At 44.0% G+C, this 21111-nt stretch overlaps 1 protein-coding gene across 1 annotated transcript in view; it reads left to right on the forward strand.

The window, feature by feature from the left end:
• ANAPC4 (anaphase promoting complex subunit 4) overlaps positions 1–21111 on the forward strand; it is a 259145-nt gene that overhangs the window by 90026 nt on the left and 148008 nt on the right. The window contains exons 14-16 of the mRNA XM_085642313.1: positions 1887–1987; positions 19582–19633; positions 19718–19773. Coding sequence (XP_085498439.1) covers positions 1887–1987; positions 19582–19633; positions 19718–19773 — 209 coding nt within the window. The remainder of the gene's footprint in view (positions 1–1886; positions 1988–19581; positions 19634–19717; positions 19774–21111) is intronic.

Raw genomic sequence — 21111 nt, forward strand, 5'->3', positions numbered from 1 at the left:
CGTAGACTCCTCGACGGTTGGTGGAAGTTTATTTATTTTTTAATTTGTTTATTAATCTTATAAGGCGCACAGCTACCAAAAAGGTTTCCCAGCCCCGCAATACAGGAAAGAAGAAGAGCAACCTAACCTATCCGCAATCTACTGATTAAATAACCACGCTTTTAAGTGTTTACGAAAATTGCTGAAGACAGTTTCCTTCCTAAGAAATAGGGGAAGAGAATTCCACAGATGAGGACCTAGGTAGGCAAAAGACTGACCTCCCAATCGAGACCGTTTAATCCTAGGAACTAAAAACTTAGCCTTGGTAGAAGAACGGAGAGAACGCCGAGGTATATAAGAATGGACGATGGCCCTTAGATATTGAGGGGCACTGCCAGACTTCACTTTAAACATATAGCTAGAAGTTCATGCGGGTGTTAATGTAGGAGGGTCCTTGGTTGTGTAGAGCCTTGTCTGTATGGTTCAGCAGCTTGAATTGGCATCTCTTCTGTATGGGAAGCCAGTGGAGTTGCCTGAGGTAGGTTGTGATGTGGGTTTATCAAGGAAGGCCAAGGATGAGTCTGGCTGAGGCATTCTGTATGATCTAAAGTCTCTGTAGGAGTTGTGCTGTGACTACTACATAGAGGGTGTTGCCGAAGTCCAGTCGGCTGGTAATGAGGGCTTGTGTCACTGTGTGTCTCGTGTGTAGGGGTAGGCACTTGAAGATCTTATGTAGCATGCGCAGATTGTGGAAGCCGGCGGAGGAGACGGCGTTGATCTGTGATTTTATGGTGAGCTTGTTGTCGGTGATTCCGAGGTTTATGTCGTGGTCGGAGGGAGTGTGTGCGGGTCCTAGGTCTGATGGCCACCAGGAATCTCACCTTTTTTCCATGCCCTCACTGTTGTTTTTCTGTCGTTCATCATTCCTCCTTGCAGCCCTGGTCTCAGCCTCTCACCTTCTGTTTGACAAAGATCTCTTTTGTATTTGATGGGGTGCTGCAGCGTGATTACTCCTGTGCAGTACCTAGTGTTCGAATTCCAGTTGCCACATTACCATTAGTGGAGTGATTCTGTTATGAGTAAAAGAATAGTGAATGCTTTGATAAAATTTGGCATAGCGCAGATGTAGAATCTGGGTAGCAATCCTTAATAGAGTGCAGCAGAAAATAAAAGGTGTTTAAATTAATTTAAAGAATGTTTCTTCTTAATGTGTTTCAGCTGAAAATCACATTATTCCTATTTGCATGTATAGGTAATCAAATTAAGTATTTACTTCCAAGCATTTCTTAGTTGTGAATCATTTTTTCTTACAGAGATACTTGATTCAACATTTTTTTTAAATAATATTTTTCCTTCATGTAATACAACATATTGTAAAATTACAATACTGACTATGTTATAATGAATGGGTAGCATATTTTACTGCATAACACTGCGTACATTGATTACCAACTATAGAAGTTTGATAAGTATACACATTGACAACTATAAACGTCTTAGAAGTCATGAAATACTAAGGAAGTACACTCGATTATTTTTATAAATCATATGTATCTGCACAATGCATCATCTGTAACATGATGATAAATGTTTCATCCCTCCTTGTAAGGGTCCCCAGATGTCTTTGAGTGTAGACTTCTAAGGCAGGGATTTCTCAGTGTTCTTGCTTCTCATTGCAATAAGTTAATTGTCTAAGCCAGCCCCAACGTGTCAGTAAAGTATCTCTACCCCAGTGCTTGGAAACCTCCCACCTGGCAACCCAGAGTGCAGCTGCTAACTTGATTTAATATTAACGGTAAACGTATATTGTTTTGCATTGTACTACTAATGAATAAATAAATGAACCCATGTAATTGGATGACATGGTGAAGAAATATGTGAGATGTATTTTCTTTGTCCTTTTGCAGTGGTTCAGAAGCATTATTGTATCACTTGAGTGAGCTGAAAGGGATGGCTTTGTGGAAGCAAAAATATAAGCCTCTGGGACTGGATGGCAAAAACATTGAAGGTAAAATCGAAAAACACTTCTACAGAGTGGGTGTGCATGGGTTGGGTAATAGAATATTCTTGGGCTTGTGTTTTGTGCTTCAGCCTGTAATAATTTGTACTTCATGTTTGCTAAGCTCTTTTGCTCTTTATGTATTCATGTTTTTGACCTGCTAGGTTGCATTTCGGCAGGCCCTCACTGGAGATAGGTCTCCTACCCTGAATTTCCTGTGCTATGTGCATCAAGGCCCCTAGCACCAGGCATGGACTTTGCGCTCCAGACTTTGGTGTTATGGGTAGATCAGATATGTTTGGTTTGGCGTTTGGGCACTGACCCAAGCAAAGTAGCCATTCCGTGTATCTATTCATGTGTATATGAGCTTTGCAGGAGAGTTTGCTACTGAGATTGATAGTGGCATTCACTGCAAGTAGTGGTCTTTTCCAAAGTGTGGGTGGTGCTTTGGCTAGTGGGTCAGTGAAGGATACACTTTGACACCAAAGAAATGGAGATTGGCCTTGGACTGGGTCATTTCTTTTTTTAGCCAACCCCACTTTTCAAACCTCTGCCACGGCTACTTCCAACATTCACTCTTCATCTTATGGTGTATCCCAGGGTTCCATCCTTAGTCCTCTGCTTTTTAATTTATATGTCAGGCCTCTAGCGGATATAGCCGATCAGGCCGGCCTGACTCTTTTCACTTACGCCGACGACTCCCACATAATTTTTTCCTTTTCAGCACTGACCCTGGCTCAACATCTCTTCTTCAGATGGGCCTAGGGAAAATCGCTACATGGATGAATCGCAACCACCTTAAATTAAATGGTGAAAAGGCTGAAGTCCTTGTTCTAGGCAAAAAGAAAGATCTGTGGGGCCCGCTACGCTGGCCTGCTGAGATGGGTGCCCTCCTGCAGCCCTCCAGCCATGTCCGTAATCTGGGGATAACTATTGACAACTCCCTAACCTTGCACCATCAGGCAGTTAAGGTCACAGCCATTTGCTTTACCATCCTGAAATGGCTTAGGAATATCATCTGGATGCTGCCAGGGGACACCCCGAAAACAGTGGTCCATGCCCTCATCACCTCTCGGCTGGACTATGGTAATGTCCTTTATCTGGGTTCCAACAAGGCAGTGACCCAAAGACTACAGTTGGTACAGAACTCTGTAGCAAGACTACTTTGCAGGGTTCCCAAAGCCACCCCCATCTCTGGCTACCTCCGTGACCTACATTGGCTCAGGGTAGAGAACCGTATTAAGTTCAAAACCCTGAGCTATATGTTCAAGATCAAAATGGGAACGGCACCACAGTATCTGCAATCCCTCGTCCGTCCCTATGCCCCCACTCGCCATCTACGGTCTGCTACTCATTGAAAATTTCACAGTACCCAGGTTCAAACTCTCCAGGATGGAGACCTAGGTCCGTTACTGTGGAACACTGTTCCTCCCGCCATTCGCAAAGAGACCATCTACACACGTTTCCGCAGATCCCTCAAGACCTGGTTATTTAACCAGTAACTCCATTTACGGTTGCCTTACCCTACACCTAGTCCACCCTGCGCTGGGAAACCCTTTTTGGGTAGCTGTTGTCCCTTACAAATTAAAAATAAATAAATAAATACATTGGTGGAAGCTAGCTTAGAGGTTTTAGATGTGGCTGCATTAGTGGTTGTAGGAAGCTCACACTTTATATGATAGATCAAAATGAGATATATTGTGCAAAGAGTCCAGGGGTTCCCTTATAAATGGACAGAGGCTTCTTCTAGCAATCCCAAGGTGCTCTTCTAGGAGGTAGTGACGCTGTAATTCTATCCTAAGGGGGGGGGGGCAAGTGCGGCATTCAGGTACAGTAGAGTGACTTACTGGACCAGTCTCCAGGTTTTAAGGGGAGTGGTGGTAAGGTCCAAGGCAGCACCAGCAGAACACTACCAGCAGCACTAGGGTGGCCGGGTGCAGGGGTGTTAAATAGCCTTGGGTGCCCAGTGTTACTCTATGGGGATAGGTCGCGGTGTAAAGAGTCTGCAGGCTTTGACTGGGGAGCCAGTCGGACTGAACCAACAGGGGGCTCTGGCATCACGATGCTTAAGGACATAGGGACACCTTTGGCCCTCTTCTCCACGCCCCAGGGATGACTGGTGCAGAAGTGTCCTTAGGCATTGGGTTTTCTTACCGGGAGCAGTCGCGGTAGAAGGGACCTGGCTGCAGGAGACGGAGAGTTCACTAGGGGTGAAACCACGGTGGACTCAGTCTCTGAAGGGCTGGGGGACAACGATGGCACCATTTTCCCACTTCAACTCTGGCTTGGAGTAACGGATGCAGTGATGTCTTTTGACATTGAGTTTTTGCAGTCACATAGTCCTATTGGGAGTCTTGAGGTGCCTGCAGGATGCAGGGAAGCAGGTCCACTGCTTCACAGGAGGTCTTGGTTCCTGGGTGAAGTACTGGCAGGTCTCACAGGCTTTGGGGACTCAACAGCTGCAGGACAAGTTGTCTTTTGCTGCAGATGTCGAAGTCAGCAGGCAGGCCGGCAGGGTAGGCACCAAGTCAGTTTCTGAGTCTTCTGTTCTTGCAGTTGCGACTCTTCACGTCCATCTGCTTCTTTCAGGTTCAGTAGGATCTGATTTTCTTGTGCTACTGTCTCCCCTAAATACTAACATCTCATGGAGACATATAGCCACATATTCCTTATTTTTTAATTCTCTTCCAGGCGCCAGTCTAGATCTGTACATTTTTCAGCAGTACCACTGCGCGCCGGTGGAAGGCGTCGTATGGCTCTGCGATGACTTCGGTCATAAAGTTTGTAGAGCCATGCAAGTCTCCTGCGGTGCGGACATCATTTGCTGCTTCTCCGTGCCGTAACGCGGATCCTGAGAAGCAGTTCCTCGGGTCGATTTTTCTTGACCTACTTTGACAGCTGGTGTCGGTGGAACAGTGTTCTTTTGTCTAATGTCGACAGGTTTCAAACTTTGTGGGTCTTGTAGCCGACGTATGTCGGTGAGGGACCCGCATACAATTTGTATGTGGTGTTTAGGTGAGCACCACGACGCTGAGGATTGCGGTTCCTGCCAGAAACTAAAACCAAAGTCATTGAAGGAGTGGCATTTGAAGTTGATGGCGGCGTGTGTATCGCAATCCTTGGAGGCTTCCCAGCCTCGGACTTGGTCATCCCGGGAAGAGCATTTGCGGGGTTGATGTAGGAGCCGTAGCTGGTCTGGAGGACGTCGTTCTCAAGGGAAGTTGAAAGGTAAGGGACGGTTGAAGTCCCGGCATTCTTTGGCTTCGCCGAGTGGAGACTTCATCTCCCATGGCTCCTCCCGCTCGACCGCTGAGGAAGCCGTACTCAACTCTGCTCCGCGTCTCCCTGTGTTTCCGGGTGCCAGGGCATCAATGGTTCAGATGAGGGAAGATTATGATTCCTTACACCTCATCTTTGGGACCCCATCTCCCTCTGGAACGCCTCTAGGCCCCAAGGAGGTGAGAGGGGCTCCTTCGGAGGATTTGTTCTCTGTGACGGTTGGGCCATCTTAGTCTATAGGTCGGCACCGGTCGACGTCGGCTGGTGTCGCTTTGACGCAGGCTCAAAGTCCTTCGAGATCTTTGCCTACAAGGCCAGTCTCTCACCAACCGATTCCGATATGGACGTCGGTGGCACCGGTTGAAGGCGCCTCTCCTCCCCCAGTCGTCATGATGGCGCACTTCAGCATCATACGGCGTCGGATGCGGAGTTGGCTATGCAATCTGAGGGGATTGTACAGTTTGTGGCCCCTTTTCAGGAAGAGGCGTTGGGAGGTCCACTTGTATCGAGTGGGACAGGACTTCAGCCCGTATCCGACTCCAGTGTGTTCCAGGTGGAGGAGAGCTGGCTTACAGCTCTTGGTGAAGTTAGTGGGCTGGATTTTTCACCAGCCTCAGGGTTGCTTTTTCCCCCTAGTCTTGCCACGAAGGAAAGTTCCTCCTTTGCAGACATGCTGAAGAAAGTGGCTGCACTTTTAGACGCGGCCATTGGTGCAGACGTCTACAGACCCTTTGATCGAAAACCTTTGCCAGGGACAGACAGGAGAAGAGCGTGTTCTTCCGTATAGTGAGGCCTTACTTGACATTGTGTTAGGTGCTTGGGTCAAGACGTGAGTCGAGGGTGCCAGTGGACAGTGATATTTCACATAGGCATTTGCCTGCACCTGGGGACCTAGTTTGTTTGTATAGACATTCTTCCACTAGTGGCCTAGTGACTAAAGCAGCAACGTCTTCTCAGGATGTATATTCTATTCCTAAGACTCTGGTGGGTAAGGATTCTAGGGGTCGTGATACTTGTGGTAAGCACATACTTTCTTCAGCTTTGAGAGCTTGTGTGCTGGGGCGTTTTTCCTATGCATTATGGAATTCTTTACAGAACATTTGCCCATCTCTACCGGATAACCTCCATGCTGAGGTAGGCAACTTGATAAGAAATGGTCAGCAGGCTGCTATGATTACCATAAGGTGTGACATTTCTGTGGGTCGGGCCATGGCATCTGCAGTAGCTCTAAGGCGTCGGGCTTGGTTGGCATCTTTAGGTTTTTCTGAAGCTGTTCAGTCTGCTTTGGCCGACTTACCATTTGATGGTGACCGTCTTTTTGGGGACCAGGTAGATGCGGCGTTTAAACACTTCCATGGAAGACGGAGAACTACACTAGGCTTCGGATATATGCTTTTGTTCATCAAGGATTAGCCTTATTAGGACGTTGTTTGTCTAGTTTCGGTTTCAGTACTACCACGTGTACTCCAGTGAGGAGCAGTGGTTATAACCTCAGTACCAGTTTCTTTTTTATTTGTGTATTGATTTTAATGACTGAGGGAGGTTCCCTTTGTTCTCTGGCCTCTGAGGATGAGCTTTCAGCTCAAGATGCTATCATAAACAGAGGTGACTTCCTGTATGGAGGCGGATCTGTTGTATGCTTCTATGAAGCAGTCCGGTATGCAAGTTGCATGGCTTACTTCTTCAGTGTTCTTTTAGAAACATATGGTATGCCAGTTGTCGGCTGGTGTAAAGTGACTCTTGGGTTCTACTCTTGAAGTAATCTGGTGCTTCAGAAAGTTTAAGCGTTGCTCTGTCTCAGAGCATATGCCTGCATTATTTGAATGCTATTTGCTTGCAAGTTCTTCCTTTATAGCAAAGGAACAGTGTCTAGTGAAGGCATAAATATTACCTCAACTGCAGGCAATTCCTATCCCTGCTCCATATTGTGGTGCTGTAAATTGCCAGCTAAAGGTTTATGTTGAACGGGTTGGGCCAACTTGTCCTAAGACCAATGTAAATTTGATGGTTTGTTGTCCTTGAACTCAGACAATATGTCCTTTTTCTTTTGACTTTATAGTAAGTTTTTCTTCTTCCTATGATATTCTCGATATACGTGGTTCTGTCTGATCAGCAGTACCTGTCTTCTGTAGAGGATGTACCTATTATTTTCTGCATTCCTCAATTTGTGAGGAATCATGACTGTTGTTTCTTATGGTGTCGGTTCTTTATGAAACCATTTGACAGGCAGCCTTTTCTTACGGTAAATCACCTACGGAGTTGTGTTGGTGGTGTAGTACCCTTTTTTCACTGGGTTGTGTGTTTTGCTGAACCTCTAATTTCAGAGTGGCTTTTTGTATACAGGGTATACATGATATAATGTGCTGCTGTGTTTCACATAGTTGTTGAACTTACAATCATATTTGTCTTGTATCACAGGTGTGGTTGTATGTGCTTGTTGTTGACAAGTTCACTAATAGGTGCGTTACCATTTTCAAAATTATTGTAAAGTGCTTTTTGGAACGGTTTATCAGCTCTAGTTTGCTATTAGGTATACAGAATATACATGGTTGTGTCATATATGTTCTACATATTTGTTCTTCGAGAAAAGAGGTTGTAATCAAAGATGCGGTTGATTCTCTTTTTCTCGCTTGCCTTCGTATTTCGAGTTCTCTACGGCTCGAAGTTGTGTTCAGTCTTTGAAGGCCATATGAGGGCAAGCTTTATACGTCCTTGCGGTCTGGCAGAAGTTATTGGCCATTGAAATTGTGAATTGCCAGGCCAGTCGGAGTATCTGGTGACACATTTATGTTTGTATATATATTTATGTCCATATCTACATATTTGTGGCAAGATGTTATACATTTGGTGCATTTGATGAATATGAATGCTCATTTTGTCCAAACTAAATTATTTATACCAAGGAGGTGTTCTTCATCTTTCCTTTGGGGAAATGGGTTCTGAAAGCCCTTCTTTGGCATTTTATCATTACAGTTCTTTCTCTGATTTTCTTGATTGTCATGAACAATGTAGATTACATGGCATTTGGCCCTTTTTGGTCATCGCTTTTTCTTCCCCTTTGGGGGATAGGGGATAATGTCTGTTATCTGACACATGGTTCTTTAGAGGTTTTTCCTCAAGAGCTGATTATCTCGGACCTGTAAGGTTGTTTTTTATTTATATGTTCTGTGACAGTGATCATGGATTCTGTTGAGAGCCAAGCTCTTGTTCTGCTATTCCTACGTACATTTGGTCAGTTGTTAGTTTTGACCGGCTAGTTGTCTTTGAGAACTTTTGTAGGATTAGTTCTTAGACCCTCCTCCAGTGGGGTATAGCTATGGCATTTAATTAAAAAGTTAAGGAATTTGCGGCTAGATGTCTCTATTGGATGTAAAAGTTACTTACTTTCGGTAACGTGATATCTGTTAGAGGCACAGTCTAGTCGCAGATTCATTACCTCCCTGCCTATCCTCCCCACTCTTCGAATGACCTATGAGGTAAAGGTTATACCCTTTCTTCAGTACTAATTTTATTTACCGGAATCGCATTCTTAATTTACGTTGGGACTCAACAGACCGCTTGGCCTGGCCACATAGCTTTTGTTCAGATGTTGCCATGCCATCCATTTCCAAATGTGTGTGGTCTGTAGGGTGGGTGGGCGTTTTCTTTTTCACACTGGATTAGACACCCGTGGGCAGTATTGATTTATTTGTTCTTTTCTTTGAAAGTCTTTGTTTGGTTTCATCATACCTTGAATTGGCATTCTCAATATGTCATGTTATGGTGTGATTCAACAAACAGTTTGGTATTGTTTTTGTAGGTTTCATTTTGCTATTGCCATGTGTAGGAAGCTGGCTCTGTATATACTATACCAAAATGAGGTATGGTGTGCACAGAGTCCAGTGGAACCCCAAAGGTAGGCAGAGGTAAAAGTAGATAGCACCTTACTCTCTATTTGTGGTAGTGTGGGTGAGCTTTATCAGAGGGTAGTGTTAAGCATTTGTTGGACACACTCAATCAGCAAATAAAGTCACACACTCAAAGACTGAACTCGGATCAATTTTGTTTGTATAAAAATATTGTGAAGTTATTTTATTTCGAGAGCCAAGCCTGGCACAGATAAGTGAAATAAATGCTTTGCAAAATATTATGCAGTGTTTACAAGTGAATGCAAGGTCAAATGCAGTTGTTTGAAATACAGGTAAGTCAAGGTATTGAAATTACTGTTCAGATTACTTTTTAATTACTTTTTAGATTACTTTTTAAGTTACTTTTTCTACTCAGTATGTTATGCCTAGATATCACACTGGGACATTTCCTACAGAAAAGGTAAGTAAAATCAGTTTTGCACAATTGTCATTTTTCAGTTTTCCATACAAATCAACTCCACACATTTTTCAGAGAAAAACAGTCCGTGTATTCCTATGGAGAGAAATGAAGTTATCAGTTACCAGGTAAGTACTCTTTTGGGTTTAGTTTCTGGGGATATAACAAGGGTTCCCTCCGGGTTTAGGATGCACTCTCAAACCACACTCAGCAGCACTAGGGTGGCCGGGTGCAGAGTGCTGAGGCCCAATGTTATCCAATGGGGAATAGGGGGCCTCCGTTTGGTGGCTGCCTATGAGCAGGCCACTATGTTGTGGGAGCAAAGCTCCTGGTGTTACGCTCCGGGCAAAGGGGGATCCTGTTTAGCACACAAAGTGCACCCGCAGCGGCAGCTGGGTGCAAAGTGCTGTTTTGGGGTTGGGTGCCCTGTTGGTTTCAATGGAGATTCTCCGATTTCAACAGAGACTGCAGGCTCGGGACGAAGATCTTCTGGAGGGGACCACCAGTTGGAGAGGTAAGTTGGGATGCCTGGGGATTCTGGGACACCATCGGTTGGGCCACCCAAGGCTGTGGGGCATCAGGTGCATGGGTGTCTGTATGCGTCTGGTTTCTCTTACCAGCTCCAGTCGCGGTTGGGGGGGATCTTCCAGAAAGAGGCTGCAGGCTTCGCTGGGGTATTAGATGCAGGTCAGAGATTGCCAGATCTCAGGTCAGAATTGCCGGGGAGACCTCCTCGTGGTGTTGTGGAACTCGGGCCGTAGGTGACCGGTGCAGAGTGGTGCAGACTCGTGGATTTGGCTGGAGCCAGAGTCTGTGGGTGAGCAAATCCGGTGTTCACGGGAGATAATGTCTTATCTTTTGGAAGGCAAGGCAGGTCCTTGGTGTTGTTGAGGTTGCTGGTTACAGGACACACCGAAGTTTCTCTTCTGCAGGTTCAAGGTAGGGACAGGCCGCTAGGGCTAGGCCCAAGTCAGTGGGCATCCTCCTCTTCTTCGCTTCAGCACAGCTGATCGATCCTTCTTCTTCTTTTCTTCTTGGTCGTTTCTTGTCTGAGGAGGCAAGGTTCGGGGATGCCCCTAAATACTAGATTTAAGAGTGTTACAGGTAAGTAAAGTTTGCGACCAATGGGTCCCTTCCTTGGGGTGGGAACACCCCCTATTATGCCACTCTCTAGTGGGAGGAGGGTATATGCCTCACTCTGGTTGGCTGGGCCCCCCCATCTACAAGATGGCAGGGACTGAGATTTGTGCTTCACCTTGCCTCCCTCACCTGAGGGCCTGGGGAAGCTCACAAAGGCGGCAAGCCTTTGAAGCTTCCCCTTCGTGGACCCTGCCCATCCTGGCGGAGGAGGCTTCACACCACATCCCAGGATGTGCATTGTTTCTGACCCCCGAGAATAGCAGGCTATCAACCCAGGGGTCCAAAAACATGTCTGGTGGTGGCAGCCTGGACACAAGTGTTAGGTCGTTTTTCAGGGGTCATCTCTAAGATGCCCTCTGTGTGCATTTTTCATTAAATCCCACATTGGCATCAGTGTGGGTTTAATGTGCTGAGAAGTTTGATACCAAACTTCCCAGTTTTCAGTAAATCCATTATGGTACTGTGGAGTTAGTCATGACAAACCCCCAGCACCATTTACTCTTAATGGCATTACTGCACTTACTATGTCTAAGAATTGGCTTAGACACTGTAGGGGTACATGGCTCATGCACCACAGTGCCCTTGGAACCTGATGTGCCATTTACAACGGACTGCCCTGTGGCCAAAGAGTGCCAATTGGGTTTTGTCTTCAATGAAGTTTAGGGAAAGAACATAGGCCCTGGGTACCTGTTTGGCTGGAGCCCAGGGCACACTCAGTCAAAGTACATCAGCAGTTTAGCAAAAACTGGAGGCAACCATGCAAAAAGAGGGCACTTTCTTACACCATGCCATTCATTAATATTTATGAATGGTCTATAGTGTATTATTTTTTTCCCTTACATAGGGTTTATTCACCAAGGTGCAAGGTTGCATGTAGCCCTGAGTTTTGTTGATTTGGTGGTTTTAAAAAAATATCCAAGTCTGGTAGTAACATACCTGGTGGCTCCGCGTTCTGGCGCGGAAGGTTTCACAGAAGAAACTGACGTCCGCGCGCCGGATGGGACTTGTATGGCTCCACTGACATCATAACTGGAGTCTATCATCGCGGAGCCATATGACGCAGGTATTGCTGAAAAATGTCCGAATCCAAACTAGCGCCTGCGGAGAATTCAAAAGTTAATGAATCTGCGGCTACACTGTGTCTTTACCAGATATCACGTTACTGAAGGTAAGTAACTTTTACTTAAGGGGCGTTAGGAGAGTGTAGAGTAGTACCCAATGGGCTACTTACCCTTGGGCCTTGTATATAGCTACTTCCTGTGGGTAGTGGGCATAACCCAGTCCCAGAATTCCTAAGTTTGCCATCACAAAGATGACCACTTCCAAAAAGTCGTATCCACCTTGGATTAGACCACCTTAGGGGTGGTATGCCTACCTGACTAGTTAATTTTTCCGCCTATCCAGTGGCCAAAAGGCTCTTGACAAAGGAGATCGGCTTTCTCTACTGGGAGGGGAGCCAAACTCTTATTTCAAAGGCAGTAGCTTCTTTGAAGCTCCCCTGCCTTGGACTGCTAATTAGCAGGTGATCGTGCGGGAGGGGGTGTTATCAAACTCTTTCTGTGCAGACTTTTTTTCTGACCTCCACAGAGCAAAGGCTCACTCGTCTCTGGTGGCAGGCTGGCAGAAACCAGGCAGCAAACACACCAGGGGCTGGTAGGTTTTCAGGGGGCACCTCTAAGGTGCCATCTGGGTGCATGTATTAATAAATCCCACACTGGAATCAGTGTGGGTTTATTAGTATGAGATGTTTGATAACAGCCAGTCAGTCAAAACGTCTTTATTGCGATCATTATGATCATAAAAGACACAACCATTATATACAATAATAACATTTTTGTATAAATTCATTTGCCAATAATACGCAATATAAAAACACTAGCAATTAAAACATATCAGTGAAAAGTTTTTTAAATAAGTTACATTCCATTATAAAACTATGTAATAAAAACAATGCATTAAAACGGGGGTAAAATACTCAAAACACGACTCATGACTATTTGAAATTTTCTTTGCCCCCTGTACCCGTGAATCCATACACTAGCTGCAAATTATGCGGCCAAAATTTATAAGAAAAAAAGTAAAACTTAGGCCTAAAGTGCTGGCATTTGTTCAGATGGTCTTTATCTTGTTTGCCCTTATATTCCATGCCCCATCGCAGGAATTTAGCCACGGCAATCACGATATGCTCATCTGTATTTGACATTAATATTCGGAGAGCCGTGGCTCAAGATCAAGTGCCCATATTAGAACAAAGAGCTTGAATCCATTTGGCTCTGGGAGATTTGTACGCCGGACAAACAAAAAATATATGGGGGACTGTCTCAACCTGCACTGGACAAAAAACACAAGTGTTGCCCGATACACTCTGCCATTTGCAGGTGAAAGCTTTGACCGGGAGGGTACCTACCCAGAACCGGAAATAACGTTTTTTTTATCACCTGGTTTAGATATAAAATCCCAGTAATCCTCATATTGGGCCACACATTTGTGCTCCAGAAATGACCTAGTCAAGGAGGTATTCATAGGATGGAACACTGATTTTATTCTAACCATATTCCAGTAAGGTTCTTTAAAGATCCTCTTAGTAGGGAAGGGGTTGCAGACGGGATCCTCCCATAGATGGCTTAGTCCCATGTCTTGTAGAACACTTTTTAAACTTTTTGTAACCAATGGATCTTACAGGATACATCGGCTTTAATGACATCTTTCAATGCATTAGCATAGACGACCAGCTCCGGAGTGGACCAAAGCCTTCTCCAGAAGGCTACTACTGGTCTATATTGTGCTGCCTCCTCAAGCATATAGCACCCTAGATCTAAGTAGAGGGGTTTCAGGGAAGTAGATTGGGGGAGGCCAGTTAGAGCTCTTATACATTTATTCTGGGCCACAGTTAGGGGGGTTATGTTGTCAAAGTCCCATAATTCTGCGCCATATAGAACTGAGGCTTTAACCTTAGTATTGTAGATCTGGAGAGCTGGTCCCATCGGCTTAGTCTGAGATCTGTGTTCTTTCCCCAGCACACCAGCGAGTTGGGCATGCTTAAGGGCCATTAAGTCGATTTGAGGTTTTCTACCCAAGGTTACCCCAAGGTATGTGAAAACATCTGTTTGTTCTAACTTGGTGTTATTAAGGTACACATTCCCTCCAATTGATTTATATTTGTGCAAGACCATACATTTAGTTTTGACCACATTTATCAGCAAGTCATGGTCTGCACAAAATTCCTCAAATCGGTTTAGTGCCCTTTGCAACCCTTTCTGTGTTTTTTAAATAATCAGGGTGTCATCTGCGAACATAAGCAGAGGGACCTTCATGCCTTCAAGAGAGGGAGCATCAGTAGGAAAGGAGGCAAAGTAGTTAGCAACCCTATTTATAAATAAGCTAAATAGGGTTGGCGCCAAAACACATCCTTAGCGGACCCCCTTAGATACTGCAAATCTTCTGGTTGTCTTACCCTGGGATCCCCACCTTACTTGGGCAAAATTTGACTCTTGTAGCTTGACCACCAGAGATAAGTTCTGTAGGCATGCCCAGAACTTTCAAGGCCCCCCATAACTTATTACGTGGAACTAAATCAAAAGCAGATTTGAGATCGATAAAGGCAGCATAGATCGTACCACCTGAGATAATTGCCACATGCCAGTAAATTAATATAAACCTGAACACTTGGTATATTGTACTGATGTGTGGACAAAAGCCAGCCTGTAAGGGAGACATTATATCTTTATCATTGATCCAGGTCTGAATACGACTCAACACTAACCTGGCCATGATATTTTGCATCGAATCAATCAAACGTATAGGCCTATAGTTACTAGGATTGGTGCGGTCTCCTATATCTATTAGAGGTTGAACTACGATGGCACTTGTGGAGTTAAATTGGGCCTGAAAATGAAGCACCCACTATTCGGGGGCTACAAAATTGTGGGGTATTTTGCTTGCTTCGCCACTGCCCCATTTAACAAGCTCTCAGAACTTCTGCATACCCTTTTCCTTACTTGCTTGTAAGAGATCACACCATCGTTGTTCATCAGCCTCTTTCTTAGCTTTAAGCTGAGTTGCTTTATAAAAAGTCCTAGCGTTCTTTACATCTGGTTCAATTTTCAATTTAATGGCTTTGGACACGTTTTTATAAGCTACTCTGCATGCCTTGTTATACCATTGGGCAGACTTGGGGGCGACAAATCTCTTAGGATTGCATGGTTTAATAAAAAAAGATTTTAAATTAGCAAACAATGAATCATGCACCTGTAGAATATTTTGATTGATTTCTTCCTGAGATTCTAGGTTTGCAAGGACGGCTAGTGAGTTCTCAACCTCATCTGCTCCAATATGGAGCTGTTATCGATTAACATTGCCCATTTTAGTGTTCTCGTGTCTTTTGTGAGAATAACATCTGCAGTAACATGTTTCAATGGGTGTGCCAGAGTTTGTAAAACTTGCAACCGTAAGGATAATAACAGAGGATTATGGTCACTCTCGATTCTCTCACGGACTACCATATCGATAAGTAGAAACCACAACTCCAGATTAATAAAAATAATTGTCTATTCGGCTCCTTTTTAAACCACTACAATTCGTATAGGAGCCCTTACTGTCAGAGTTTGACCTCCCATTCACTGCTCTTAAGCCCTCCACCAAACACAAACTTTTTAATTGGAGGGCTGCCGCAGTCCAGTTCCTTATTGGATCGAGGGTCAAAGCATGTATACTCCACTGAGAATCTTCTTCTTCACCAAGGTAACCATCTTCCGAGTCCAATGGCTCAAAACAACAATTAAAATCACCAGTGATTACTATACTGCATTTACCTCTATTGTCACCCACAAAGGTATCGAGTAAGGAAACAGTTTCTGACATTTTCCCTTCCACTGTACCTCTGGCATATACATTTATCACTATCACTTTTGGTTGGAGATCATAGCATAACTGGATAGCTTGTACATCGGGACTATTAATCGATACTTCCTCGACCCTGTACCCGGCATTTTGTCTCACCCAGATAGTTAACCCTCCAGATGGTCTACCTTTTCTACCTCCAACAGCCGGTTTTGAAAAGTTCAAGTACCTTGGACGGAATAAATTTTCAAGAGACCAAGTCTCCTGAAAGATACATATATCACTATTTTCTATCAAATCCGACCAATCGGATGAGACTATCTTAGAACGTAGCCCTGCTATATTCCAGGAGACAAGGTCTAGTCCTGGTTTCGTATAATCAGGCATAGTATTACAAAAGGCCTCCTGTACATAGGTTCCCTGAAACTCTGTCAGCATATCCAAATCACAAATGGTCTGAGGCAAGGTGATATCAGTTGTTCAGTTTTTATCAAACCTAACCCCTCCCTCCACAGAAACATGTCCCTTCTTACTGTAGTTTTAATCGTTTGGGGGCGGGCTTAATTTTTACACCATCTATATTAGTTTTGTTAATAGTTTGCTGTTTTGAAGGAGGAGTTGACTTTAGGCATCAATCTACTTTTTCCAAAGAGGAACTTTCTTTATGAAGTTCCTGAGGGATAACTCCTTTCTGGTTCGGGAACTTTGCGGGGGCGTTGTATTTTATCCTAATTATGGATGAGGTCAAATGAGACGTTCTTAAATCAAATGCCACTAAATTGTCCACTAATTCGGCTGAGTTTAGAGTTAGGCATACGTAATCTGAACTATAATCAGTCCTCTCAATTCATTGGGCGGCAAGTATGTCTTCCTTATTAATGACCTACAGTTCCTCACATGCCAAAGCCACTGGGTACTCTTATTGATCAGGGATTCTTCATCTTCCCTGAGTAAACTAGGATTTTTTTTTAGGTACATTTGTTAAATATATTAGATTTTTTGTACTGTAAGGCAAAAAACTTCTTTGTGGTTGAATTGGCCAATGCTGGAAAGGGCCTAAATGGCTTCGGGGATGCAACAATCTTGTATTGGCTTGGTCGCCATAACTATTGTTATCTTACCGGGAAATAAAGTGACTATCACGAAATGACTGAGCATAGGGGTGCGGGGTCCCATTAATCTGTTGTGTTTCATTTGGGATTGAATGAGGAACAGTCAATACTGTTTCAACTCCATCCTGGGGCTTACCCTTGGTTACAATGTCTAAAGCATCTCCCGAAGACCCCCCAGGTATGCATGGTCTAACAACATTTGAACGATTATCATTATTGATCATTTTGGCCGTATCAGTTAGTTTTTCGGGTAGCTTTTCGATCAGGGCCTTTAAGACATTAACGAGTTCTATAAATACACCCGGCTGCAATATCAAACTTGCCTGTTCCGGTCGAATCTCCCTCATGCATGCATATTTACAAGGGTGTGGTGATGTTGTTTGATGTATAACACCCTCGGGGCCTATACATTCTTGCGATTTAGCCAACACAGTATTCTCAACAAGGGTCAATAGGGGGGTGAATCTATTACTGCATTCTACAATACACTCCAAATCGCTTGCATTTACTACTATTTGCTCATCAAGGGATGAACAGTTTCACTTAATAAATTCCCCACTACGACGGGCTCTATTATACCCTTGTCCACTGATTTTTTTAAACATGGCCGGTATAAATATAGAGCCTGAAGACGTAGATTGAATTTTAGGGGGAGTGTGTTGAGAACTACTGACACTGTTTGCTGCGTCTGATGGAATTGTCAACATCCCTTCACAATCTTTTATCAAATTATCTATACGGTCCATGACACCATTATTCCTTTTAGTGACAACATTTTTAAATCCCTTTTTGGGCTTTTTCCCCTTCCCAGATTGTGCTCCCCCGGGGCTTCAACAGCCTTCCTTTTGCCCATGCTTAACTACCAAACAGTTGTATGGAAAGCAATTAGGAAAATATGGTACCAATTCTTAGTGGGTTCGCAATACTGCCCACTAACAAGCACCCTAGTGTTACTAGTGCTACTAAATAAGGGACCACAAGAAAAAAAAAAAGAGATCAACAAAATGGCCTACAGTTTAAAATTACCACCCTATACGTCCATTAGTCCACTCATCAGTTAAAAATATTGGTAATAGCGATGGGATGATTCTGTACCAAACCAACAGTACCTTGCTACATCAATCCTTTAGCCGACGAAAGGGGAGTGGCCCTGCCCTGCCTCTTCCTGTCAATGACTGGCGAAGGACGGGCCCGCCCTTGGCCTGGGCTGCGCCCGCACACGTCCCGCGCTGCGGGGAACAAGGCAGGAATTTATAGCGCCGGATTGCGCGTGGTGTTGATGCGGCTCCTTCCGCGATGGATACTGGTCTGAGTAGTCTTCCTCCCTGCCTTCCAACACTCAGGCAGCAGCGGTATTTTTAATATCCACAAAGGTTCCCACGCTGCGGGGAACAAGGCAGGAATTTATAGCGCCGGCTGGCACGTGGTGTTGATGCGGCTCCTGCCACGATGGATACTGGTCTGAGTAGTCCTCCTCCCTGCCTTCCAACACTCAGGCAGCGGCGGTGATTTTAATATCCACATGGGTTCGATGTTCGATAACAAATATCCCTACCTTCAGAGAAGTCATCATGTAGCTGGGGAACTCGTTTGCACCAGTGTCCATCACATGTTCTAAATGGATTCCCTGTTCACTCTACTGGCAGTGACAGAACTCACCAGCACAGGGTCATATCTGCTCATGCAGGTATAACCTCACCTGTAATATTAGGCACCCTGCCTTAGGGCTGTAAGACCTGCTGTAGGGGTGACTTACAAATACTACATGCAGTGTAGGGGACATGTCACTCATGATGGGTGTCATGTCGTGTTTTCACTTTTGTCTTCACCAAAACACGCATCCTTCATTGGCAGTCTTGCATGTAGTTGATGAGGGGTCCCTTAGAGTGGCACAATTTATGCTGCAGCTCTTAGGGACCTTGTTTAGTATCTCATGCTCTAGGTACTAGGGATACCATTTACTATGGACTTACAGACAGTGCAAAAGGTATTGCATATTGTAATAATTGTAGTTTTGAGAAAGAAATCTGGCACCGGGGACCTGGTTAGCAGGGACCCAGTGCACCACAAGTCGAAATCACATCAAATACCACCAAAAAGTGGAGGTGACCATGTCAAAAAGAGGCACTTTTCTACAGTAGATAAAATGTAGCTAGATGTCAAAGAAGGCGGTCAGATATTTGCTTCTAGGTAAGTATTGGTAGAAGAGGATGTCAGAGAATGTGGAGCAGGCCTTGAAGAGGCAGCCCGCGTTTACATAAAATGAACAGATAGGTGGGATGTTTAGAAGTAGAGGTTAGTGTACCAGAAGAGATGCATCACTGGCATCAAGAGTAATAATGGTGGGTCAGCTGGTGGAAGAGGAAGGTGGGCAGTGAAGTGGAGTGTGAAGATGTTGCATTGTCAGACTTTATTTTTTAAATTTAGTTGTTATCTAATCCCAACAATGAACTAGTTATTTTTGCCACATTTGTTCCAATGAACATTACAGTACGTGAGAATGTCTATCCAGGTAGCCGAAGTAGTTACAAAAATTTGCATTTGCTAGTTGAAAGCTGCTGTACAAGTAACAAATAAGTAGCATTCTACAATACTCACAAAATGGGTGTGACAGCGACCACATCTAACTAAATTAATCCGTAATCTACATGTATAATAGCAAGAGCATTTAGTGGACCCACCACCTGTTCACAGTTCTTCGAGATACGCCTTTGAAGCCATAAATCTTGCTCAACCTTTCATCCATCGAGGAGGGTACCAGAAGTATCACTTGGGTAGGTAGAATGTACTATTTGTGCCTTTAATGACAATTTAGTTTGTAATATGTGAAATGCAAGTAGTTGTTAGTGTTGTTGTTCTTGCTAACGGATTGCTTATGCAGCCTTGATTATTCACCAGATCCTTTACCCACCTCTTTCTGTTCAACAGATGCTATTACTGCTGTGGGTTCTTTCATACTGAAAGCAAATGAACTTCTGCAGTAAGTATCTTTTAATCAGTGTGTCCTGCAAACCTTTTCTCACCTGTTTAATTCCCTTCTTAATCTACCTTATTTATTTTACAGAGTTATAGACAGTAGTATGAAAAATTTCAAAGCATTTTTCCGATGGTTATATGTTGGTAAGTGAAATAATCTCTTCGTATCTTGTTTTCATTTATTATATATTTTGATATATTTCTATACACCAAGACAAATATGGCGGTACAAAAGCAGGTTTTTCCTGGTAATTGTGCATTTTTCTGTACCACATAATAATGTTCTCAAAACGATTGATTTGCCTAGATTTTATTGGACAGAAAATAATTGTATTCATGTATCTGGTTTTGCCACCGTGCTGTTTTATTTGTAGTGTTGTATTTGTGTGCTAAGAATTGGTGAGGGATTTTCGTTATTAGGGTGTCCAGGAACCTTTATTGCACCACCGCCCGCACTCGACGTGCAGCTAATTGCTTGCTCTGGAAGGTGAGCAAAAGATTAAGTGGTACTAATTTTTTTTCAACAGGTCAGTTTGAAGCCTTACCATAATGATTAAGCCAGACAGTAGTGGTTTCTACAGGTTGCAGAGCTAATGGGCTACCTCCTTAACTACAAGTATTGTGTTTGCAAAGTTATAGATTGAGTTGTAGATTGATAATTAACTTTTTTGCCATTTAGGCTAGATCTATTAATTTTTTCTTGACCCTACATTTGATTGCTTTAAACTTATAATACTCATTCCTAAAGAATACTGTAGGAAATTGGGTTACTAGTGGAGTGGAGTGGAGTGATGAAAGCCTACTCAAGCTGTGTTATATTCCCGAGCTAAGCCCATGTAGCGCAGCAGCTTATTTCTTACATTGTCCTCCCAAAATAACATTTTCAGCAGGGATATTTTGCACATATTTGCGTGAACGAAAATGTGAGATTAGTTTCCCTAAAACTAAACTTGTTTACACATCTAGTTTCGCACAACATTATCACAACGCCCTGAACATCTTGCACAAGGTCTTGTTTCGCACTATGTACAAATATCATTATTATCTATATCACTGGGCGACAGGGCTATCTACATATCCCTAACATCACATATCTACACGCACATCGCAAGGCTGCTTTCTATTATAAAAGATGAGCCTCCCGATAGATTAGCAGAGGAGACACTTCCAGTAACACCAAGGGTCTGTGCCTTCTGAGAAATAACCACGCATCGGTCTGACCTCTCGTGAGGAGTGTCCAGTTCGTGACCAAGATAGGATCCCACATTCTCTCCCACCAGGTAATACGGTTAAATCGTCCATTGGGGCCAATCTTGGTCTACACCTACACACGCCCTAGGTGCACTTAGAGTAGGGTTTACATAGTAGGAGTACGCTCGGTTACTGCCTTGTTTTATATGCCGTTCCCAAAGGGGATGATAGACGGAGCACTAGAGCAAATCAAACCCTCACCCTAGTCAACTGATCTGGGTTTAATCCATC

This window comes from Triturus cristatus, chromosome 2_2 (assembly GCF_964204655.1).
Source record: "Triturus cristatus chromosome 2_2, aTriCri1.1, whole genome shotgun sequence".
Taxonomy (NCBI): domain Eukaryota; kingdom Metazoa; phylum Chordata; class Amphibia; order Caudata; family Salamandridae; genus Triturus; species Triturus cristatus.